General features: G+C 42.0%; 2 protein-coding genes across 2 annotated transcripts in view; one reads left to right on the plus strand and one right to left on the minus strand.

Moving 5' to 3' along the window:
- LOC111156236 (IQ motif containing K) overlaps nt 1-25,873 on the minus strand; it is a 122,574-nt gene that overhangs the window by 41,985 nt on the left and 54,716 nt on the right. The gene's annotated exons all lie outside the window — the stretch shown is intronic.
- Nucleotides 15,588-16,128, plus strand: LOC111156237 (thioredoxin). The gene has a single exon (XM_022516988.1). It carries the CDS (start codon nt 15,652-15,654, stop codon nt 15,967-15,969), a length of 318 nt encoding a protein of 105 aa, XP_022372696.1. The 5' UTR covers nt 15,588-15,651; the 3' UTR covers nt 15,970-16,128.

A 25,873-nucleotide genomic window follows, 5' to 3' on the forward strand; every position in this document is an offset into this window, starting at 1 on the left:
TGATTCAGGAATACAAGTGTTTCAATTTTAAGTAACAGGCTGCTGAGAGGCAAATAAGAGTTCTTTAATTTAAGAATATCTGATGAATTTTTCTACAATCCTTTGAACACTCAATCACCTAAATATTCAACAAACAGCAACCCCCATTTCCTTCATCATTCCGGAAGCCTACAGTTGTTCTCAGGTTTCTGCTGACCAGTTTAGGGTGATTTTCCTCTGTCTGGCGAGAGACCCTTCATCTTTTTTCTTGATTTCCTTCATTTCAAACTGAGGACTGCTGTTTGCCAAAGTGGAATACGGCAGCCTTGTTAGTTAACTTCTCATTACCAGGAAAGCCTCGATCCCTAGAGAAGGCTTTTGTGAGCCCTGGGGAAAGCATGCACCCATTGAACTGGGCTAATCCCGGTCATTATAGTCATGATTACGGAATCAATTTAAACAGCAGCGGTTGTGCCAATCAGCAAATACCGTAGAGTGCAGTGTAACGTTTAACACATAAACAATTTCATTGCTTTACAAAAAAAAAAAAAAAAGCCTCCCTGATGAGTGGCTTCCTATTTTTACTTCTTTAAATCACCACATGGAGTCCATCTGCTTTCCAAGATAGGCACACTGAGTGTTATATACATTATTGTGTACATGACTTTGGGCTAAGTCCAGAAAGAAAACTCCATTATTTGGATGTGAATTTCTTAAAAGATGCCCGTGAACCAATCAAAATCTCCTAATTATCTATTATTCTGATGAAAGCCAACAGGGTACTGGATTGGTTAAGAGAGCCAACTCTGGATCAGAAAGCCTGAAGTTGAATCTCAGCTCTTCATATAACAAGCTAAGGAACCTGGAGCAAGTTACTTAAACTCTCCAAGCCTTGATTTCCTCATCTGTAAAATGGGAATAGTATAGATATTTCCCTCACTGCGTTGGTGTTTTGAAAACAAGATGAGATATTATCCGGTCCATAACAAGCCCTCACTGTGTTAGCAATTTCTTTCTTTCTTTTTTTTTTTTTTTTTAAGATTTTATTTATTTATTTGACAGAGATCACAAGTAGGCAGAGAGGCAGGCAGAGAGAGAGGAAAGAGGAGGAAGCAGGCTCCCCGCTGAGCAGAGAGCCGGATGTGGGGCTCCATCCCAGGACCCTGTGATCATGACCTGAACTGAAGGCAGAGGATTTAACACACTGAGCCACCCAGGCACCCCTGTGTTAGCAGTTTCTTAATTCAACTAATAAAATAGTAAAGGGTGGCTCTGTTGGTTGAGCACCCGACTCTTGGTGTCAGCTCAGGTCATAATCTCAGGGCTGTGGGATCGGGCCCCAGGTCAGGCTCCACGCTCCGTGTGGAGTCTGCTTGGGATTGTCTCTCTCTGCCCCTCCCCACTTCTAAAATACATACATACACACATAAATATTTTAAGAATAAGAATTCAGCTCTGAGATTGCATCCTTCAGTAACATTGTGAGGTTGCTGGTAGGACATGAAGCCAACTGGCTGAAAAGCCAGTGATTCATAAAACTGGAAGTGAGGCCTCTTCCCAAGGGTTTGCAAATGATTGAATACATAAATGATTTTGAAATTATATAACTTCAGGCAGTGTTCAGCCAGTAGAGGTATAAGGGCTGTAGGATGGTGACCGCAGGCAGGAAAGAAGAGAGGGGCCACTACTGGGACTTGGAAGTTACCCTTCCTAGATCTACACTTCTGAATTCCTCTTAGCTCAGTTGGTTTCCTTCTTCTTGGCAAAACAGACAATAACATAGCAATGACTACTTTCTCTGGATGAGTCCCGGAGTTTTTCTAATGGCTTTGGGGAAAAAACTTTCAGTATATTACAATTCCTGGAAAGCTGCAGAAACAACACAACGGGCAGCCCTTCAGCAACGTGAGCAAGAGTGACCCTCCAACTCGGTGTGAGCTGCCTCAGAAGCTTCTTATCACATCCTTGCCGTGACTTGATTCACTCATGATTATATTGAAGGATTTTGTACTCAAGAAAAGTGGATTTCAACATGAAGGAAATAAGTGTTTGCAAATTCTCTTTCAAATACTTAATGGAATATTCAGAGTTTCCAACTCTCTCATAAATTCAATTTTCTCTCTGTAAGTAAGCTTTCTGATTTCTTCTCAGATCTTTGGTGAAATGAAACAAAAGTTAGTTTCTCATTCGGGTGGTTATGAGTGTTCCTATTGTGTTGGGAAACTAATTATAAAAACCTGTAGATATCACATATTTCCTGGTATTGTGGAGGTGTCCCAGATAGTCATCTGTCGTATGACAGCATGTCTCCTAGGAGTTGCTTGGGGCTTTCAGGGAGGGAAAGAGAAACATTCTAAATGTTCTAGAGAAACATTTTTTAAAACGGTGTGTTCATCACATTAGCGTGTGGGTTATAAAAAGCATTACAAAAAGTCTGACCCAATAGAAAATACCAGATATTCCTTTATCATTAAGGACCTGCTTTATCTCTAAAAAAAATTTTTTTTCCCTCTCAAAGTCTATTTTATCTGATGTTCCTAATGCAAGACCACTTTCCTTTTGGTTGGTATTTGTATTGTATTGTCTATCTTTCTCCATGTCTTTACTTTCAACTATTCTGGGTCATTTTGTATTACCTGTAACACAGAGGCAGATTTCTTTGTAATCCAATCTGAAAAATCACAAAAGCTCATTCTATTTACATTTCTTGTGATCAGTAATACATTTGTACTGATCTTGTTTTTTATTTACATGTTCTTATGTCTTTTTTTTTTTCCTTTCCTGCTTCTTATTGTATTGGATTTTTTGAATTCCATTTTTCCCTTCTACTGCGTTGTTAGTTCTTATTCTACTTTTTCTTGAATATGTCGCTATCATGTAATAAACGACTTAAAGTAAAAAATGAGTCTGTCCAACCTCCCCTCAAGCAGTTACGGGACTTAAGAACACTTTTAACGTCCTACTCTCAACTCTCGTGATTGCTGTCCGGTATTTTAGTTTCATGTCCTTTATCCCTCACTGGTGTGTGTATATGACTGTGGTGTGTGTGCGTGTGGTATGTGTATACGTATGTGGTGTGTGTATTTTGTATACATATGTGTATATGTTTACATGCATCTGTGTATACATGCACACACTATACATATATCTGTATGTATGCACGTGTGCATGTACATACATGTATGTGTGTTTGTGTGCATATATATGTGCACGTGCGTCCGTGTATATATATTATATAATAGTCAATGTATATTTTGATCTAGCAGCTTCCCCTTTCACTACTGTTTCTTGCATTCTACTCCCACTCCTTCCTTGTAGATTCAATTTCCTTCTAACTCAAGTACATCATTTAGTGGTTCTTTCAGTGAGGAATGTGTTTCAAAATGTATTTCGCCCTTGCTCTTGAATGTTAATTTGGTGAGCATATAAGGCTCTGTTGAATGTTACTTTCCCTTAGGGTTTGAAGAGGATACACATCACCGTTTTCTGGCGGATGCTTCTGCTGATGAGAAGTCTTGATCAGTCTCCTAGTTTTTCCCTCATAGGCAATCCTTTCGAGAGAGCCGTAAGGCTTCCTCTTTGCTTCTGGCATGCCATGGTTTAACCAGGTAGCATTTTGCTGCGGTTTTGTCTTTATTTATCTAGTTCGGGATTTGTGTTTTCTTTAGCTGAGATGTTCTCTTGCCCAGTAAACAGAGCTACTGGGCAAGAGAGTCTCCCTGCTCATTCTGTCGTCAGCCTCTGCAATTCCTACTAGACTCATGTTTGACCTTCTCGTTGTCTCGACTGCTTTCCCACATTTCCCACCTCTACCTCCCTGCTGCCTTCTTTCTCCCAGATCTCCCTGGATAGCAATTACTCCTCCAGTGGCGTCTGTCTGCTGCTTAACGCACACCCAAAGGATGGCCCGTGGATCAGCACCATCAGCAGTACCTGGGAGCTCATTAGACATGCAGATTCACTGCTTCCACCCAACACCTATTAAGTCAGAACTGAAGAGAGTCTGAGTTTTAACGAACTCTCCAGATGATCCCAATGCTTACTGAAGTTGGAGAAGCATGACTTATAGCTTGTTCACTTAATGGTTTTCATTTTTATAGCTTATACTTAGTTCTTTTTCAAATCTGATCCCTTTTTTTCTTATTGCCCTGTTGTTTCAGCGAGGTTTATATTCTTTAAAAAAAATTTTAGTAGATCTCTATAATCATCTTAAAAATACTTATTTCATAGTCTCAAACTGCCACGCTTGAGGCCTTGGATTTTCCAGCTGGTTTTACTCACTGACTCCCCCTGCCTCCATTCCTTGTTGGTTTATTTTTTATTATGAGCTCATAGTTACTGAGAGCCTTAGTTCTTTTCTTTTTCTACCTTCCTTCCTTCCTCCCTCCCTCCCTCCCTTTCTCTCTCTCTCTTTCTTTCTGGCCTTCTTTTTTTTTTAAGATTTTATTTATTTATTTGACAGACAGAGATCACAAGTAGGCAGAGAGGCAGGTAGAGAGAGAGGAAGGGAAGCAGGCTCCCTACTGAGCAGAGAGCCCTGGGATCATGACCCGAGCTGAAGGCAGAGGCTTTAACCCACTTAGCCACTCAAGCGCCCCTCTTTCTGGCCTTAGTTCTAATTCTAAGTTTGCCCAGGTCTGAGATCATGTTTTTTATCCAAGAGTCAATACAAGTTTTTTTTTTCTAAAGGTCAGATTATTTTTGTCTTATTGGCCATATAGTCTCTGCCCCAATGGCTGTCATTAAAGCAAAAAAGCAACCAAAGACAATATGTGTTTAAAAAATGGGCCCAGCTGTGTTCCAATAAACTATTTATAAAAATAGAGGGCCAGATTTGGTCCACGGGCTGTAGTTTGTCAGCCCCTGCTCTGATCCTTGAGTAGGCATTAGAACTGCAGCCCCCCCGATTCCCTCAGTGCTCCTTCCGTCTTTCTGTATGTATTACATAACATTATTATTGCTTTAATTCCCTAACATTACCTGATGCTATTGAGATCACTTAGGGGACTTGTTAAAAATAAAACTCCCGGGCTCTTGCCTGGCAGGTTCTGATTCAGTCTATGTGACATGGAACCAACATATATGTTTAGCAAGAATCTCAGGTAATTTTAATGATAAAGGTTTGAAACTCTAAGGACAGAGAACGTGAAAAATGAGCTCAGTGTTAGGAGACCTACTGCTTTACCATGTGTACATTTTCTGTCTCAGTTCTTACACAATGCCACGTCGATTGTTGCAAATTCTGACAATCAGAGTCAAGAAGGATGGCTCAGGCTATTAGTGTGTGGTCAGGAGACAGGGTCTGTATGACTCATGAACAGCAGCTGCTTTTTGGTGGGGTAGTCTCCTCAGTGCAGTTCCAGAAAGGCCTTCTCCCGGGAAGCCACACCTATTTTGTACCGAGGTTCCTTTAATAATAAAGTCATATCCCAGTACATACTTGGAAAAAGCAGAATTTCCCCCCAACAGCTCAATGATGACAGTTGAGATAAAGTTCATCCAGCTTTTCTTGTGGGTACTTGTTTACCCACATAATCAGGGAATGATTAAGTTGCAAAAGCATTTAAGGGATTCGATGAACTTTCCTATGATTTATAAATTACAGCCATGTGAACGATGCCAAAGACAGTATTACTGCACAATGCTTTGATCTCTTTGTTACTGCTGATACCCGGAACTGACATTTATGTAGTTATAGCTGCCCAGATGTTTCTAATGTGCAGTCAAGGTTGAGAGGCACTGCTCCAAAGTATGGACACTTAACCCCTCCACCAGTGACTCTCAGAGTGTGATTCTGAAACGAGCACCATTGACATCTCTTGAGGGCTAGTTTGAAATGTAAGTTTTTAGGCCTTATTCCAGTCCTACTGACCCAGATTACTCTGGAGTTGGGGCCCAGCAATCCATGTGTTAACATGCCTTCTAGAAAATTCTGACATAGGTTTCAGTTTGAGAGCTATTGCACTGTGCCCCCAGTGAATCCCAGCACTCTGGATCCCTGTCCCTTTGAAAATTATACCACTCTTCTCATTAAATGGGGGAGTCTATCCACCCCCCCTTTTGAATCTAGGTGAGCCTCATGACTTGGTTTGACCAATCGAAGGTAACTGAAGTGCTGAGCAAGTTTCAGAGTCTAGCCCTCAAGAAGGCTTAAGGCTTCCATTTTTGGGGCTGTTTCTTCCAAAATGTAAGGAAGCTGGTCTGACCCACTGGAGGATGACAAGCCACGTGGAGGAGAACTGAAGGGCTCCAGATATGTGTGTGAGGCCAACTTGGACATTCCCAGTCCAGATCACCTAGGCAGAGAATACCATGATGTGCTGGAAAGGTCCATCACAGCTAAGAAGTGCCCACTGAAGGCGGTATAGATGAGGCTGGAGTACCAGACCCAGAGCCCCGGAGTGGAGCTACGTGGGGACATCCCACAGTTGAAGCTCCCGATTGTAGTGTTCACCGTTAAACACACCAGCCGAATGCAGCCCCACGAATGAGTGGAGGAGAAGTAGCCAAGGAGCTAGCCAGTTAACCCACAGGACTGTGAAAAACAATGAATTGCTATGGCTTAAGTCACTAAGATTTAGCATCAGAAGGAATCAGATTACAGCTATACAATGTACCCACACACTTTGCTTTGAAGGGAAATTGATTAGCCCTTTATAGAGAAAGACTCCAGAAAAGCTGTGAGTTTGGCGGGTATTAATTGCCACGTGTGCCCCCACACACCTCATACCTGTGGCTGGCTTCAGGGGCATTGCCCTTGGCAGTCACACACAGCTTAGAAGGGCCTCACGTTGTTTTAATACTCTTGCTATCATCATCTAGAAATTCTTAAAACTTTGAACAAGGGGATCTGCGTTTGTATTTTACACGAGGCCCTACACATTCTGTAGCCAGTCCCACCAGTACATGGCTTTCTCATTTACTCCTCACAACACCCTTGGAGTTTGGTTTATCGGCCTCCTTCTTATATTTGGGATATGTTGCAACTGAGCAAATAATAGGGGGTTTTTCAGACATCTGGCAAGCTGGCAAAGCACTTTCTGGGCATCTTAAGAAAAACCCACTTGCAGATATAGTCCAGAGTATATTTAAACAACCACAGGACCAGGCAGGGGGAAGGGGAAGGGTCTGGCCTGGGAAGCTAGGCCCCAAGCAGCCTAAACTCACTATTTATAGTGCTGTGGCCTATTTTGGCCTGCCGGGTGGCCCTGAAAATTGCCCTGAGAACTGGGCCTGGGAACTGATGATGAAAATCAGGTGCCTTCATTCTGGGGTATCGCTGGAATCACGCTGAGCACAAAGGTCTTTTTGATGAGCTCAAGGATATTTTGCAAAACAGGATTTTCTTTGATAGGATTTTTCTTTGACAGGGAATAAAAAAAAAATTAAGGCGAATCATTAGGAAACAATCAGGAAATATTAGGGGAAAAATGCACAGATCAGATCAAGGCAATAAAGAGCTAACCCTTACAAGGCCCTAACCATGTGCCAGGCTCTATGCTGAGCACTTGACTTGCACCATTTCCTTTATACCCTTGCATATAACTCTGTGAAGGCAACACTATTATTAATCTCCATTTTAAGGAAAGAAAACAGAGGCTTAGGAAAATTAAGTGATTTCCTGAAGGCCACAGGGTTGATGAGCCAGGATTCAAACCCACATCATGGCACTCCAGCTACCAGCTCTGTTTCTCAAACTTTCGCATGCAAAGACTCACCGGGGCATCTTGTTAAAATACAGGTTCTGATTCGAGAGGCCTGGGGTGGGGCCTAGATTCTGCATTTCCAACCAGTTGGAAAGATTACATATTTATTTATATCTGTTTACAGTCTGTTGCAAGAATGCAAGCTCCCTGAGGGCGGGAGCATGGTCTCCGTCCCTGCAGTATGCCCAGCATCGAGACTAATGCCCGCCTGCCACATAACAGGTCCCCAACAAATACTACTGAATGAATATCAGTGAATGAATTGATCTCATTGTAGAGCATAATTGCTTAACCTTGATGCCATACTGCCTTCAAGCTCGCCTAAAAAATTGCAAAGTATTAAAAAAAAAATTGTCTTGAACAGGAGTTGTAGGCAGCCTATCCTTTACAAAGAAAATGTGACCAAGTTGTCTGCCATTGTCTCTGTGCCAGATGCCAACTCTCTTCACCTGGTCCATATCATACGTCATCCAGAAACGACAACCAACCCCTGCCTGAGAACGGAAGTGCCGCTTGAAATGACACTGGCTCACCTGGTTGGGCGGCTGTCCCCAGAGGGAAGCCAGAGAGATGGCTAATGACACACACAAAGGGAGGAAATGCACCCCCCCCACCCCGCCCCTGCCTCCAACAGCTGCACCAGGAGACACCCCTCTCTGGAAAGGAGGAAGAGGAAGTCAAGAAAGCTGTAACGCTGACCGACAGTCTGGGGAAGCCAACACTCACAAGAAAGCAGAAGGAAGAAGGCTGGCCCTTCAAGTCACTGATTGTTGGACTTGCTGAGGAAACAGAAATTGACACCAACTCCTAAAGCTTCCTTCTTGCCATCTCAGGGCTCACTTTGGGTTGGGAGGATTTTGAATGATAAAGTGCTTGGTCAAATTTCTACCTGCCAACTACATTAGTAGGATTTTTTCCTTCAAATACAAATGCTCAGAGTGGATGTACGTGTGCTGATGTGGAAAGCTATTCTCAATGCTAAATGAAAGGCAGGAGGCAAGCTGTAGAGTGTGAGCCCAAACTTATAAAAATAGATATCCCATGTTTATTAAAAAACCCCACAATATAATATATACACATAAATGTTCATATATACAAAAGAAAAACATTAAAAAGGCACATTCCAATTCCAAACTGTTAACAGTGGTTTTGCCTGGGAAACAGGTCTGGAGTTGGACAGGAATGGAGAGTTCCACATTTAAGTTTAAAGTACTTGTTATGGACTGAATGGTTTCCCCAAAATTCATATGTTGAAGCCCTAACCCCCAGCATGATGGTATTAGGGGTTGGTAATTAAGGTTAGATGAGGTTACCAGGGTAGAATTCTCAGGATGGGATTAGTATCTTCACAATAAACTAGAGAGGGGTGCCTGGATGCCTCAGTCGGTTAAGTTTCTGTCTTTGGCTCAGGTCACGACCTCGGAGTCCCAGGATCGAGCCCCGTGTTGGGTTCTCTGCCCAGTGGTTAGTGTTCTTCTCTCTCTCCCTCTGCTCCTCCCTCTACTCGTGCTCTTACTTGCTCACTCTCTCAAATAAATAAATAAAATCTTTAAAAAAACAAGAAGAAGAAGAAGAAGAAGAAGAAGAAGAAGAAGAAGAAGAAATCAGAGAGCTTGTTCTTTCTCTCTCTCTGCCATGAGTGGACACAGCAAGTAGGCAGCCATATGCAAGGCAGGAAGGGGGCTATCGCTAGACACGGAACATGCCAGCACCTTGACCTTGAGCCTCCCAGCCTCCAGAACTTTAAGAAATAAATGACTGTTGCTTCAGCCACCCAGTCTGTGGCATTCTGTTAGAGCACCCCAATCTAAGACATTAATTCTATATGGCTTCATTTTTGAATACAATGGATATCTGCTATTTTACAATAAAAATATCAACAAAAGACCTTTTTTTTCATACAAAGATGGCCATTCCTTTCCAAAACCACACTGACAAGGTCCTCCTTGCAGTATGTCCTGAGGTGGGCAGGCGTTGTAAAACCACCTGTTTCGTATGATGTTTGCCACTGACAAGACACCCTCCTCTCACTTGCTCGGAGGTAAGGACTGGATCAGGAGCTGCCCTGTAATTGTATCCTTGGCGCCACACCTCAGCTTGCCTTGTCCTTTCAGTTACATCAGTGTTTACTTTTTGCAAATATGCTGACTTAACCCATCCAGCAGAAGACCGTGGTCTCCAGCGATGCCCAGTTCTGCCCGCATCCCCACTGTCTTGGGAAGGCGCGTGTTTACCCCACTTCTCGTCTCCTTCTGCTTGTTGGCGTTCCGGTTTCTCTTACACATCAGGCAGTCTTCTAAGAGCACCCATAAAATTGACAGAGAAAGACTGCTCTTTCCATTTGCTCTTGAAAACCTCTCTCATTGGTTTAGGAAACAGAACCTCTGGTACTTTTCAAATAAGAAAGACATGGAGGGATTGTTACATCCATATTGATACCGTTCATTTCTGTAGCTAGAGTTCATAGGACGCTTTCTCATGGGTTGCCACCAGAAGATATTTTGATCCTTATGATAACCTAGTGAGCTAGACTGGACAATTGGAAACTGGAAAAGGAAGAGGTTGAGATTCCAAGGGTCATGATTTGTCCTGGGTCACCCAACTGGTAGGTTGCAAAGTGGATTCCAACTCTTTGGTGGGTCTTAAACCTGACTACATGTTAGCGTCACTTGGCGGGGGGGGGGGGGGGGTTGCGTAAGAGGGGCGTCTTTTAAAAACTGCCCATCTCCTGTTCTCATCCTGGTCCGTTGAACAAGAATCTCAGGGGAATGAGACCTTGGATATTAGAATATAAGAATAAAATCTTTTCAAGGATGACCCTGATACATGGTGAGGCTTGAAACCATTGCAATCCGTGGGTATAACTAAGCCAGTCTCCTGTTAAACTCAGGTGTGTTAACTCATCACCAGGACTGAGAACTCCCTCTTACTGGGGTGTTATAGTGGCATGCTGCTCGACAATAAAAAGGAAGAGGTTACTGATACACATAACCACGTGGAAGAATTTCAAATGCATCAGGTCCAGTGAAGGAAGCCAGACACAAAGGCTATGCATTTTAGGATTCCACTTTTCTGACGTTCTGGAAAAGGCAAAACCAGAGGAACAGAAACGGATCAGTGAGGGTTAGAGGCTGGTGGTTGGGGGCAGGGGTTAAATATAGAGGGGTAGCCTGAAGGAATTTTGGGGGATGATGTAAATGTTTCTGTGCCTTCATTATAGGGGTAGATATACTGTATACATTTGTCGAAATTGAAAGACTATACACTACAAAGGGTAAATTTTACAGTGTGTAATATATATCTTGATAAACTCGATTAAAACACATGTACGCACTTGGGGCGCCTGGATGGCTCAGTTGATTAAGCGCCTGACTCTTGAATTCGGCTCCGATCATGATCTCAGGGTGGTGAGATAGAGCCCCGAATCAGGCTCCGTGCTCAGCATGGAGATTCTTGGGATTCTCTCTCCCTTTGTCCCTCCCCACCACTCTCTGTCTCGCTCTCTTTAAAACAAAAATAAACCAAAAAACACATGCACACACAGGACGAGATACTATTACACTCCCACAAAAATGGCTAAAATTAAAATTAAAAAGACTGACCATGCTAATTACAGGTAAGGACATGGAGCAATGAGAACTCTCCTACATTTCTAGTAGGAATGCAAAATGGCTTTGTTGTTTTGTTTGTTTTTTAAAGATTTTATCCATTCATTTGACAGACAGAGATCACAAGCAGGCAGAGAGACAGGCAAAGAGAGAGGAAGGGAAGCAGGCTCCCTGCTGAGCAGAGAGCCTGATGCGGGGCTAGATCCCAGGACCCTGAGATTATGACCTGAGCTGAAGGCAGAGACTTTAACCCACTGAGCCACCCAGGTGCCCCCATTTTGTTTTGTTTTTAAAAGAGAGATGTGGTTCTAAGGACAGTCTGACCTGGGCTTAAAACTCTGGCCCTACCACTTGCACTGTGTGATGTTGGGCAAGTCAGTTAGGGTTTCTAAGCCTTTGTTGGTTCATCTACACATGAGATAATAGTAGTACATACCTGCTTACTTTACAGCAGCAGCATAAAGCATAAAGGAGATAATGCTAGTAAGTGTTTAGTTTGGTGCGTGGCACATAGCAAGTAACCAAAAATGCTAGATTTTGCTATTCTTCCCCCACCCCCAAGATTTATTTATTTATTTTGAGGGAGAGAGGGAGAGAGTGAGCGAGCACAGGAGCAGGGGAGGGGCAAGGAGAGAGGGAAGGAATCTCAACCAGACTCCCCACTGAGCTAGAACCCTGATACAGGGCTTGATCCCAGGACCCTGAGATCAGACCTGAGCCGAAATCAAGACTTGGCCACTTAACCAACTGAGCCACCCAGGCACCCCTAGATTTTGCTATTCTTAATTTTGCTAACATTCTTCTGTTATTGCTGCCTCTGAGTTTGTCAAGGGACAGAGGAGCTCTGTTTGTAAAGTACCCAGCCTGTTCTTGGCAAGGAGAAGATACTCAATACATGTCCGTCATATGAAAGAGTGAACAAATGGAGTCACACACATCAACGGAAGGCGTAAGGCCACTATTTGAGTGGAACTGGCAGAAGGGTTGATAGCAGCCATCCTTGGGAGCATTCCACTTCAAATGCTAGGGGTCTGATATCGGAATCCTCAGCCTAAGACCAAGACCTCTACAATGTTGAGAAGGTCAGGAGTTTTATTCCACTCAATCACTGGGGTTTGTACAGGTGGCCTTTAACTCCCTAACAGTTTATAAACATTCCCCATGTGTTAGAAAATGCTCAAAACCAGTTTCACTACGTAGGATTCACAAATACCTCCCAGACAGCCCAACAGAAAGGGCTGTTTGGGATTGGATCTTCTGGTTGGGAAGGTAAGGTGAAAGAGACTGAAACGATATCCATAGTCCAGCAAACACCAAGAGGATTCCACAAGATGATAAATGTTTCCACGTGGAGTTGCCACTAGAGGAACCCAGGGCTGAGACTGCTTATCAAACCACAAAGGTCGCGACCAGCCCCTCGGAGGCAGAGACGTGGCTGTGCACCATCAAGAGGAAAACTGGGGGTAATTTGATGCAGTGCCCCATTTTCAGCATTCCTTTTACACAATACAATGTCTGACTTTTGCCAGCGAAGTCTGCCCACCTGCCAGCACATATCAGCTCTCAGAAGAGAAATTCCAAACGAAGAAAATCTCTTCTGTCTAATACTCAGATGAACTAAAGATACCCTTCGGCTGATGCTGTCCTTTCAAGCCTGTTTGGGGGATTGTAATTTCCCATAGCACACTTCATTTCTTCACATTATGAGGCTTGGTGCAGAGATGGCTCACGAAGGCCAATGCTAAAATGAATACATTTTTCTCAAGTGTAATCTCTGGGGGATTAATGAGCACAGCTGTTGAGTTCAAGGATCCTGGGACAAAAGCACCTCCCCACAGAAATCCCTGTTTAAGTGCCTGCATAAATCCCAGAGAAGGGCTTTGAAAATGGAACAAAAACAATTTGTTCTTCTTTGTTTTCAAATGGCCTCATTAGAGAGATCATTTAAAGGATTCAGTTATTCACTAAAATATTTATTATGTAATATATGCCAGCCAATGTTCTAGGGGCTGGGGATATAGGATGAACAGGTCAAGCAACCTCTATCCTCCTGGAGCTCGCTTTGGTTAGGGTGACAGGCAATGGATAAACAAATGAATAACTACTATAACGTCAGGTAACCAGTAAGTGATGGGCAGAAAATAAAGCATAGTAAGAGGCTGGAAAATGATGAGTGGGTGCTATTTTAGAAAGGGTAACCAGGAGAGACATTTAAGAGAATCCTGAATGAAGCAAAAGAAGATACCATGGTTGAGAGTTGCCAAGTACAAAGAACAAACAGCAAGTGCAAAGGCCCTGAGGCAGGAGCATGCTTGGTGTCCCTGAGGAACTCCAAAGAGGCCACTAGCTGGCTTTCGAAAAAGATGCCCTGGGGGTGCCTGGCTGGCCCAGTCAGTAGAGCATCAAACTTCTGAACTTGGGGTTGCTTGACTTCAAGGGCCATGTTGGGCATGAAGCTTACTTTAAAAAAAAAAAAAAAAAAAAAAGATGTCCCATGAAGTAAGATGGAACCAGTAAGACTAATAAAATAATAACAGTAACAACAACAGCTAATATTTACTGTGGATTTACTATGTGCCTGACACTGCATTAAGGCCCAAATGTGGACTAACCACCTGATTCCATCTTAATAGTCCCGTTTTATGAGCAGGAAACTGTCATTCAGAAGTCCACCCACCCAAAGTCATCAATAACCTGATGTACAGATTCAAACAGATCTGTCTGCTGGTACAGTCCATATTATTAACAAATAGCCATAAGGCATGTTTTACATAGAATAAAACAAGTCCTTCCACTCAGCCACAACTTTCAAGAACAAGAAAGTTAAGGCTACGGGGCGCCTGGGTGGCTCAGTGGGTTAAACCTCTGCCTTCGGCTAAGGTCATGATCTCAGGGTCCTGGGATGGAGCCCCGCATCGGGCTCTCTGCTCTGCAGAGTGCCTGCTTCCTCCTCTCTCTCTCTCTCTCCCTGCCTCTCTGCCTACTTGTGATCTCTGTCAAATAAATAAATAAAACCTTAAAAAAAAAAAAGAAAGTTAAGGCTAATGATGAGACCTTCAAGTGATCTTTCAAAAACAATTTTTTTGGGGGTCACGCCTAACAACCCAGCCAGCTGCCCGAAAGAGACAAAAATTTCTCTTCCTCTGGGTAGAGAGCCTCAACTTGGAATTGCTGCTTTCTGCAGAAAAATATGGGAGGAACCACAAAACTTTTTCTTTGTGTTCTTGAAGCGTCTTTTCACAGTTGCTTGGTTTTTATCTTGGGCTGTTTTCATCCCCCATTTCCTACCTAACTATATAGGTCATCTCTAAATAGAAAGGAGTGGTTTTTCAGGAGGGAAAATATCAAGTTAAATCAAATCAAACACAGTTGAACACCCATCTCTTTCTTTTTCTTTTTTTTTTTTTTCTTATTGTGGTAAAATACACTTAACACAAAATTTACCACCTTAACCATTCTTAAGCATACAGTAGAGTGGTATTAAGCCCATTCACAGGACCCTTTGCATCTTGTAAAACTAAAACTCCATAACCACTGAGCCCTAACTCCCCATTTAACCTCTCCCCAGCCCCTGGCAACCACCCTTATACTTTCTGTCTTTATGATTCTTATAGTACACGTCTTTTTGTGACTGGCTTATTTCACTTAGCCTTATCCACATTGCAGCTTACGACAGATTTCTTTCCTCTTTAAGGGGGACTAACATCACTGCACATGTATACCACACTTCCCTTATCCATTTATGTGCCGATGGACACTTGAGGTGCTCCCACATTTTAGGCAGTGCCAATACTGCTATGAACACGGGTGTACAAATATCTACTTGGGACCCCACTCTCTATTCTTTTAGAATACATGCCACTTTTTATTTAGAATCTTCAGAATTCTCTGAAGAGGGAAATGCCAATATTTCTCCCCTGCCTTTTAAATTGTCAGCCGATCCGATGGGTTTTCTCTAGTGAAGTTTAACACATGTGCTGTGAAAGGCTTTCTTTGTTCGTGAAATCAAACCGTTCTCCAAATGACCTGTGGTCTATTATTTCTTGTTAATTAAACTGTAACAGGAGAGCTATAGGCAAAATAATCAAACTTTCTTATAACCTACAATATTATTTGAGCATAGATACCTAGATCTTTTCTAAACACACACACACACACACACACACACACACACACACACCCTAAAAAGGCTCATGAGGCCAAATTTGAACTAAAGAGGAAAAGGGTACAGAAAGTATCATGGTTGAATATAGATTTCCAAGTCTTCATTTAAATAATGTTTTTAGAAGCTCCGTCCGGCGTTTTGGATCCACTTTCATCGCTTCTTACGGTCGCCTGTCAGACCCTCAGCCGCCAAAATGGTGAAGCAGATCGAGAGCAAGTTTGCTTTTCAGGAAGCCTTGGACGGTGCAGGGGATAAACTTGTAGTAGTTGACTTCTCAGCCACGTGGTGTGGGCCTTGCAAAATGATCAAGCCTTTCTTTCATTCTCTCTCTGAGAAGTACTCCAATGTGGTGTTCCTTGAAGTAGATGTGGATGACTGTCAGGATGTCGCTTCAGAATGTGAAGTCAAATGCATGCCGACCTTCCAGTTTTTTAAAAAGGGACAGAAGGTGAGTGAATTTTCTGGAGCTAATAAGGAAAAACTTGAAGCCACCATAAATGAATTAATCTAATTATGTTTTCTGAAAACATAACCAGCCCTTGGCTGTTGAAAACTTGTAATTTTTTTTTTATTTACAAAAAGGAAAGATCAAGTATGAAGACTCTATACCCAACCGCCGTCTGATTATAAGTGACAATAAAATATTAATTCTACCCTTTTTAAAAAAAAATGTTTTTATTCTTCTGTAAAAACAATATATTCTTTGTATATAATTTGAAAAATAGATAAAAGGAGAGGGTGAAAACATCACCCCTTATCCTACCTCTGAACAACTACAATATTATTTTATATATTTGTTTCTATGGACTATCTACATGTCCATATATTTTTTTTAAGATTTTATTTATTTATTTGACAGATCACAAGTAGGCAGAGAGGAAGGCAGAGAGGGAGGAGGAAGCAGGCTCCCCGCTGAGCAGAGAGCCCGATGCACGGCTCGATCCCAGCACCCTGGGATCATGACCTGAGCCAAAAGCAGAGGCTTTAACCCACTGAGCCACCCAGGCACCCCTACATGTCCATATTTTTAACATAATTATAAATAATCTACATATGAGACATTTTATTCTTTCTTCACTTAATATACTATGGCAATCTCCATCTTGTTACTATCCTCTGTTTATTATTTTTAGTGTTGACATAATATTCCATTGAGTAAATGTCCAGTATTTATTTTATAATTACTATATTATTGAGTATGAATGGTTTTATATTTTACTTGACCTAAAACTTGCTGCACACTTTCAGGAAGAAAACTCTGATTTTGGATCCTAACTCGGATTCTGGTAGAGTTTCTAGATTGTATCACAGAGACAATCTTCACTTATCCAGTCTCTAGCTATCAGAAATGGCCAGGAGATACCTAGGTCAGTGGGATTAAAAGAAATAGAAAACTAGTGGCCACTCAGTCATCACTTCCCAGGCTTCTTCTAGCTTCAGAGGTCTGCTGTATTGGCAGCAAATGGTACTCCCTAAAACAGAGTTGTGCAGTGCACAACACACAACCGGACACATGGTTTCACCTGTTTATACCCTCCTGTAATGTTCCATGCAACTTCAATATCCCTAGACATACTTCATGGCCCCAATCTCTTACTACTTCTTTTTTTTAAAAGAAGAATATTTATTTATTTATTTATTTGACAGAGAGAGAGAGAGAGAGGAAAAAAAAAAGAGCACAAGCAGGGGGAGCAGCAGAGAGAGACGGAGAAGCAGGCTCCCCACTGTGCAGGGAGCCCGATAAGGGGCTCGATTCCAGGACCCTGGGATCATGACCTGAGCTGAAGGCAGACTCCCAACTGACAAGCCACCCAGGCGCACCTGTCTTACTTCTTCTTCTCTTCACTGTCCCATCAAGACCTACACCAGGGTACACTTGTATATATTGCTGGTGCATGCTGGTCTCCAGCCTCGTTAGAGGGCAATACAGCAATAACTGGCAAAACTCTGAAAAAAAAAGTGCTTACTTTTCAAACCATCCATTCCACTTCTAGCAATTAACCTTATAAAAGACAGTCAGGTAAGTGTGCAAAGACATATGAACAAGGACATTTTTCATAATATGTTTTCTATAGGAGAGAAAATTAGAATGTCCAACTCTGGTTAAATAAATTATGTATCATGGAGCCACTATAATTTGTGAGACAGATCTTTGTGTACTGACAAAGAAGGAGGTTCCCGATATATCACTATGGGGGAAAAGCAGGCACAAAACAGTTGTTTTTTTTTTTTAAAGATTTTATTTATTATTTGACAGACAAAGGTCACAAGTAGGCAGAGAGGCAGGCAGAGAGAGAGCAGGAGAAGCAGGCTCCCTGCTGAGCAGAGAGCCCGACTCGGGGCTCAATCCCAGGACCCTGGGATCATGAGCTGAGCCAAAGGCAGAGGCTTTAACCCACTGAGCCACCTAGGCACCCCCACAAAACAGTTTTTATCATCACAATTTTGCTTTAAAAAATTCCTCTATGGGGCGCCTGGGTGGCTCAGTGTGTTAAAGCCTCTGCCTTCAGCTCAGGTCATGATCTCAGGGTGCTGGGATCGAGTCCCGCATCGGGCTCTCTGCTCCATGGGGAGCCTGCTTCCTCCTCTCTCTCTCTCTCTCTGCCTGCTTCTCTGCCTACTTGTGATCTCTGTCTGTCAAGTAAATAAATAAAATCTTTTAAAAAAAAGGTCACTTTAAAAAATTCCTCTATGAACAGGAAAAGTTCTAGAAGGATGAATACATTAAAATTTTTAAAGAAACTTCTATGTATTTTCCTTTTTTCCACAATGGAAATGTATTACTTAAACAATAAAAATAACAGATATGTTTTAGAAAAACTTCTCCTTGGGTTAGGCTTCCCCTCTCCACCTAAGGGCAAGTCAATATAGGCCACAGTCCTCTGGGACAAACTGGAACAGTTTCCCTGCATGAGTGGACCCAGATTTTAATTTTGTACCAATATCCTCCTTCATATGCAAGCAATCAAGAGTCTAGAACTTTCTGTCTTGAAAACGATCATTGTCAGGACTCCAGATTGTGACAGAAACCTGTATGAAGAGACTCACTGGCACTGTTGAATCCAGGGCTCCGCGGCCTTCAAGGCTCAGCCCTCTCCCGGCTCCCAGCCCTCTGGCCTCCGCATTCTCTTTTCGGTCAGGTTCTTTACTCAGTGGCAAGACCTTTGCAGATAGCCTGGCCTCCCAGCTAACCCCTAGGCAAAGCAAGCTGCTCTGTCTCAACAACTCCTATGAGAGTCCCACATACCTTTCACTAGGTATGACGGATTTAAGTCCCCTGCCCATCATGAACCAATCCCTGTAGCCAGAGGGAGGCAATATTCTAGTGTCTGGGAACAGATGGGGACTGTCCCATTCTAAACCTGTACTCTTTGTTCACAGCTAGCTGTTTCTCCTGGGGGGGGGTGCCTCATCCACCCCAGCTCGTGGCAGGACAGACAAAGGTATAAAGGCACAGATTCTCATTGTTCTCTGCAGGTGGAAATTGGGATCGCCAGTCTTTTTTTTTTTTGCAAAGCCACAAAGGGGCTGCCAGAGCAACCCTGCACTGTATTGTTCACCAAACGAACAGAAGCAGCGATGATTGATGGGCTTTGTGATTGTCAGCCGTCACAGTGCCTGGAGGGGACGTTGATCCTGGGAATGGGGAAGATTGTACGCCATGCTGGAGTCTAGGCTGAGTTAAAGTAAAATAAAACAAATAGGCAGAAGGCATAAAACACCTGAAGTTTATTTGGACAGAATCAATATTCAGTGGATTTCTCTGGTCTCTGCCTCCTAAATCATTAAAGAAATTTCAATCCTTATGGCCCATGGGAACCTCATTTGAACTTCACAGGAGAGCAGAGTTTTCTCTGTTCTGGGTTACCTGTAACATCCCGTGTTTCAGCGGCAGTAGAGCACCATTGATGTGGTAATGCAGCTTATCACCAGCCACACTTCATTCAGAAGGGAGAGAGCTCAGAGGACTGACTTCATTCACAACATCCAGACAGCTTTTTAAAAAAAAAACATTCAGTTTTGCATGTTGAAACAATCTGGCTTCCTAACCATTAATCTAGTATTTTGGAAAGAAGGAACAAGAGTGTGTCTACTTTTACAGACATGTTTAACATCTAGTAATAACTACCAGGAACCTATTTCTGGGTTTGTTTGTTTTTTTAAAGATTTTATTTATATATTTGACAGAGAGATCACAAGTAGGCAGAGAGAGAGGGGAAGCAGGCTCCCTGCTGAGCAGAGAGCCCGATGTAGGGCTCGATCCCAGGACCTTGAGATCATGACCTGAGCCCAAGGCAGAGGCTTAACCTGCTGAGCCACCCAGGTGCCCCCAGGAACCTATTTCTAAGGCTAATCATAAAGTCATGGCTACTGGGAATGGTTCACTACACGTAGCTTTTCATACTGTGTGACGTTTCTTTTAATGTGGTCGGTTAAAATATATTTTTATGAGATGTCCAGCTAGTTTTATGTTAACGAGTAAGAATATCAGATTTCTGGATTTTAAAACTTCCTGTCAAGAATATTATTCAGTCTTAAAGAGGATGGAAGTTCTGACACACACGACAATATAGATGAATCTTGAGGATATTATGTGAAGTGAAATAAGCCAGTCACAGAAGGACAAATACTGTATGATTCCACTTCTATGGGGTATCTAGGTAGTCAAACCACAGAGACAGAAAGTAGAAGGGTGGCTGCCAGGGGCTGAGGGAAGGGGGGCATGGGGAGGAGTTATCGTTTGGTAGGGACAGAGTTTCAGGTTAGAAAGAAGGAAGTTCTAGAAATGGATGGTGGTGATGGTTGCAGAAGTGTGAATGTACTTACTGTCACTGAACTGTACAACTAAAAAAAGGTTAAAATGGTAAATTCCATGATATATATAGTTTACCATACAAAACAATTTTGTGGGGGGCTCTATTTTCCCCTCATGGTGTTCAAGACAGTACAAGTAAAGGTTTTCATTAATTGCAAACCCTTCACGGTAAGTGCAATAAGACTACAGGGGAGTGTGTAAGGAGAGAGGGTTTGTGCGAGTGCTACCTGTGACAGAACACTTCACTAATTCCTGAAAATCCTTTTTTCTCATCTTAGGATGTTTTGCTGTTACTCACAGAACCAGGCCAAAAATCAAGACCTTGTGTCAGAAGAACACATGGTTAAAATGTATAGAATTACTTGCTTTGTATTTTTTCCCCATAATTATTCATCCATTTGCTTACATGGAATTTACATAACATAAAATTCACCCTTTTTAAAGTTCACAATTCAAATTCGGTGGTTATTCACAGTTGTACCACCATCTCCATCACCTAATTCCAGAACATTTCCATCACCTGAAACAACGCTGTTAGCAGTCACTCTCTGTTCCTCTCTTCCTCCAGACCCTGACCGCCGCTAATCTGGTTTCTGTCTAAGGCTTTACCTATTCTGGACATTTTATTTAAACGGAATATGTGACCTTTTACGTCTGGCTCCTTCTACTTAGCATAATGTGCTCAAGGTTCATCCAACTTGTAGCGTGGATCAGTACTTCGTTTCCTTTTTATGGCTGAATAACGTTCCACCATACGGACGTACCACAGTTTACGTATCCATTCATCAGTTGGTGGATGTTTTGTTTCCCACATTTTGCCTATTGTGAATAATGCTTCCATGAACATTCATGTACAAGTGTTTGTATGGACAGATGCTTTCAATTACCTTAAATATATACCTAGGAGAACGACTGCTGAGTCATGGAGCAGTGACTCAATGTTTCGATTTTTGACAAACGGCCAAACTGCTTTCCAAAGTGGCTGCACCATTTCCCATTCTTGCCAGCAGTGTGCGAGCCCTTCCAAGATCTTTACATTCTCGCCAACACTGTTATTGCCTTTTGGATCTTAGCCATGCTGGTGGGTGTGAAGTAGCATCTCACGGTGGTTTTGCTTTGCATTTCCTACATCTTTTCATGTGCCTCTTGGCCATTTGTGGATATTCTTTGAAGAAGTGTCTATTGGAATCCCTTGCCAGTTTTGTAATTGGGTTGTCAGGCTGTGAGAATTCTTTACATATTCAGGATATTACACCCTTATCTGATATATGATTTGCAAATATTTTTTTTCCATTCTGTGGATTGTCTTTTCGTTCACTTGATGGTGTTCTTAGAAGCCAAAAACCTGGGTCTGGGTTTTTTTTTTTTTTTTAAGTTTTTTTTTTTTTATTTGAGAGAGAGATTTATTTATTTGAGAGAGAGAGAGAGAGAGAGAGAGCAAGCACAAGCTGGTGGGGGGCAGGGGCAGAGAAAGAGGGAGAAGCAGACTCCTTGCTGAGCAGGGAACCTGATAGGGGGCTTGATCCCAGGACCTTGATATCATGACCTGAGCTGAAGGCAGACAATAGACTGAGCCACCCAGGAGCTCCAAAAGTTTGTGTGTGTGTGTTTTTTTTTTAAAGATTTATTTGTTTTTATTTTAGAAAGAGAGTGGAGGATGAGAGAACGGGGTAAAGGAAGAAGGAGAGAGAGAGAATCTCAAGCAGACTCCCCCCTGAGCATAGCGCCCAATATGGGGCTTAATCTCACAATTCTGAGATAGTAACCTGAGCCAAAATCAAGGGTCAGACACTTAACCAACCAAGCCACCCAGGCACCCCAAGAGCAAAAAATTTTTAATTTTGATGAAATCCGATGTATTTTTCTTCTCTTGTCACTTGTGCTCTTTGTTATGTAAACTGTTGTTTAATCCAAAGTCAGAAAATTCACACCAATGTCTCTTTTTAGACTTTTATAGTTTTAGCATTTTCATTTAGGTCTTTAATTTCGGATTAATTTTTGTATATTGTATGAGGTAGGGGGTCTAACCTTATTCTTTTGAATGTGGATATTCAGAAGTTCCAGGACTATGAGTTGAAAAGACTATTCTTTCCTCATCAAACGGTCTTGACACTCTTGATAAAAATCAATTGGCCATAAATGGAAGGGTTTATTTCTGTACTCTCAATTCTATTCCATTGATCTATGCCTATCCTTAAGCCATTAGCACTCAATTACTATAGTTTCATAGTAAGTTTTGCAATAGAGAAATGTGAGTCCTCTGATTTTGTTCTTTTTCAAGACTGTTTGGGCTCTTCAGGGTTTCTTACATTTTCATACAAATTTTAGGATCTGCTTGTCAATTTCTGTTAAAAAATATCAGTAGGGATTTTTTAAAAAATTATTTTAATTTATTTATTTGATAGAGATCACAAGTATGCAGGGAGGCAGGCAGAGAGAGAGGCGGAAGCAGGCTCTCCACAGAGCAGAGAGCCCGATGCAGGGCTTGATCCCAGGACTCTGGGATCATGACCTGAGCCAAAGGCAGAGGCTTTAACCCACTGAGCCACCCAGGCGCCCCATCAGTAGGGATTTTGATAGAGATTGCACTGAATCTGCAGATCAATGTGTACTGTCATCTTTACAACATCAGGTCTACCAGTCGATGGACAGAGGCTATCTTTCCACTTGTTTGGGTCTTTCTAAATTTCTTTCGGTGATATTTTGTAGTTTTCAGCATATAAGTCTTGCACTTCTTTTGTGAAATTTCTTCCTAAGTATTTTGTTCTTTTTTTTTAAATTTTCTTTTGTTAGTGTCCCAAAATTCATTGTTTATGCACCACACCCAGTGCTCCATGCAATATGTTCTTTTTGATGCTATTACAAATGGGATTATTTTATTAATTTCATTTTCAGATTGCTCATTGCTAAGTACATATAAATATGATTGATTTTTTTTTTTTTTGTATACTAATTTGGTATCCTGCAACCTTGCTGGACTTGTTTATCCTACTTTAAAATTTTTTTTTTTAGTGAATTACTTAGGAACTTCTGTATAGAAGGTAATGTTTATATAGAGAATAGAGATAGTTTTACTTCCTCCTTTCTGGTTGGAATGCCTTTTATTCCTTTTCTTTTCTTTTCTTTTTTTTAAAAGATTTTATTTATTTATTTGACAGAGAGAGAGATCACAAGTGGGCAGAGAGGCAGGCAGAGAGAGAGGGGGAAGCAGGCTTCCTGCTGAGCAGAGAGCCTGATGCGGGTCTCGATCCCAGGACCCTGAGATCATGACCTGAGCCGAAGGCAGAGGCTTAACCCACTGAGCCGCCCAGGCGCCCCTTTTATTCCTTTTCTTGACTAACTTCCTTGGTTAAAACCTCTAGTGCTGGGCGCCTGGGTGGCTCAGCGGGTTAAAGCCTCTGCCTTCAGCTCAGGTCATGGTCCCAGGGTCCTGGGATCGAGCCCCGAATCGGGCTCTCTGCTCCATGGGGAGCCTGCTCCCCCCCCTCTCTTTCTGCCTCTCTGCCTACTTGTGATCTCTGTCAAATAAATATATAAAATCTTAAAAAAAAAAAAAAAAGCCTGTTGGATTTTGTCAGATGTTCTTTCTGCATCCATAACATGGTTTAAATCAATCTGAAATTAAGGAAAGTCATACTGCATTCTCTTTGTAAAGACTTTGTTCAATGTATAAAAGGCTATGGTCTCCCTAATTCTTTCCCAGCCATCCACAGTTAACAACTTTTGTCAGCTTGCTCCATTTCCTTTCAGGTAATTTCCTATCCTATGTGTGTGTATGTATGTGTGTGTGTGTAGCTGTCCAAAATATATGTTAAAAAAAAAAAGATTTATTTATTTATTTGAGAGAGAGCGCATACGCACATGTACAAGTTTGGGGGCGGGGAGGGGCAAAGGGAGAGCGAATCCTGAAGCAAACTCCCTGCTGAGCACATTGAGCCCTGCATAGGCTCAATCTCAGGACCCTGAGATCATGTGACCCGAGCCAAAATGGGAAGTTGGCCGCTTAACTGACTAAGCCACACCTATACAGGACATGTTTTAATAAAAAATGGTATAATATATATACATATATGAGTGTGTGTGTGCTATTTCTTCTTGAGATACCATCTTGTTCCCAGCTGATATTCCAGCATCCCATCTTTCTTTTTCTTTTTTTCTTTTTTTTCCCCATCTTTCTTTTAAGGATGAGATCAAGTCCCTCCTTTTTTTTTTTGGTGGAAACTTCTGAGTTTATATATAACTTCTCTATATATAAACTACATATCAGACATCTTTCCTTCCAGTAACAACTTAGGATCTTACCCCCCTACTTGGCACTCTTCGGCACATATATATGCATATGTGTGTGTGTATACACACAGAAGATGTTTGGATTTGAACAACCCAAACTCTCACACAGTATACACTTACCCCTACACATCTTTTGTACCATAAGGAATGTTCCTAGCTATTGTGTGATGATGGTGTTATAACCAGTAAAATTTTGAGCCACTTTGACATTTTTATATGGTAGGGTTTGCTTGTGAATGAGCTGAATTCAGCTGTCATACAGACTACAGACAATCCCCAACTTAAAATGATTACATTTTATACAATGGTTTGAAAACCATATGCCTTAGTAGAAACTGTACTTTAAATTTTTTTTAAAGTTTTTTTTTTAAGATTTTATTTATTTATTTGACAGACAGAGATCACAAGTAGGCAGAGAGGCAGGCAGAGAGAGAAAGAGAAGCAGGCCTCCTGCTGAGCAGAGAGCCCGATCTGGGGCTCAAACCCAGGACCCTGAGCCGAAAGCAGAGGGTTTAACCCACTGAGTCACTCAGGCGCCCCTGTACTTTAAATTTTGAATTTTGATCATTTCCTGGGTGAGTGACACGCCGTACAATACTCTCGTGATCCTAGGCAATGGCAACGAGCCCCTTCTCCTATCACCAGCCAGCCAGCCTATCACCAGGGTCAATAACCAATACAGTGATGACCATTCTGTACACATACAACTATTCTATTTTTCACTTTCAGTGCAATATTCAATAAGTTCCACGAGCTATTCAATACTTTATTATAAAATAGACTTTATAGCGGATGATCCTGCCCAACTGTCAGCTAACGTAAATGTTTTGAGCATGTTTATAGGCAAGGCTAGGCTATGATGTCCAGTGGGTTAGGTGTGTTAAATGCATTTGCAACTTACAGTATTTTCAATTTACAGTGGGTTTATCAGGATGTTGTCCCATGACAAGTAGAGAAAGATCTCTCTGTTTTTCATGCTGTGCCCATAACACAGGCCCCTGGGTGTGAAAGTCTTACTGCATGGGAGGATCAGGGACAGAACATCCCCTCTTCCTGTTAACACTGTTAACACTGGTTATATTCCAGGCTTCTGAGTATGATTTGGTTTGAAGAAAGGGCTTTGCTGTTTTTAAAGAAACGAAATCTGAGAATCACTATTTTATTGCATTTTGCTCTTTCGGTTTCACTAAAAGGATCAGAAATTGGGAAAGCAAAACGGTTAATTCTAGTGTAACAAGTGTAAGTCTTACAAATGAAATACGTGGACGACAAAGGCGGAGCTCAGAAAGCGTGTGGAAGCCCGGAATCA

The sequence above is a fragment of the Enhydra lutris genome, unplaced genomic scaffold (assembly GCF_002288905.1).
Source record: "Enhydra lutris kenyoni isolate GAN:26980312 unplaced genomic scaffold, ASM228890v2 scaffoldscaffold45, whole genome shotgun sequence".
NCBI classification, from domain to species: Eukaryota; Metazoa; Chordata; class Mammalia; order Carnivora; family Mustelidae; genus Enhydra; species Enhydra lutris.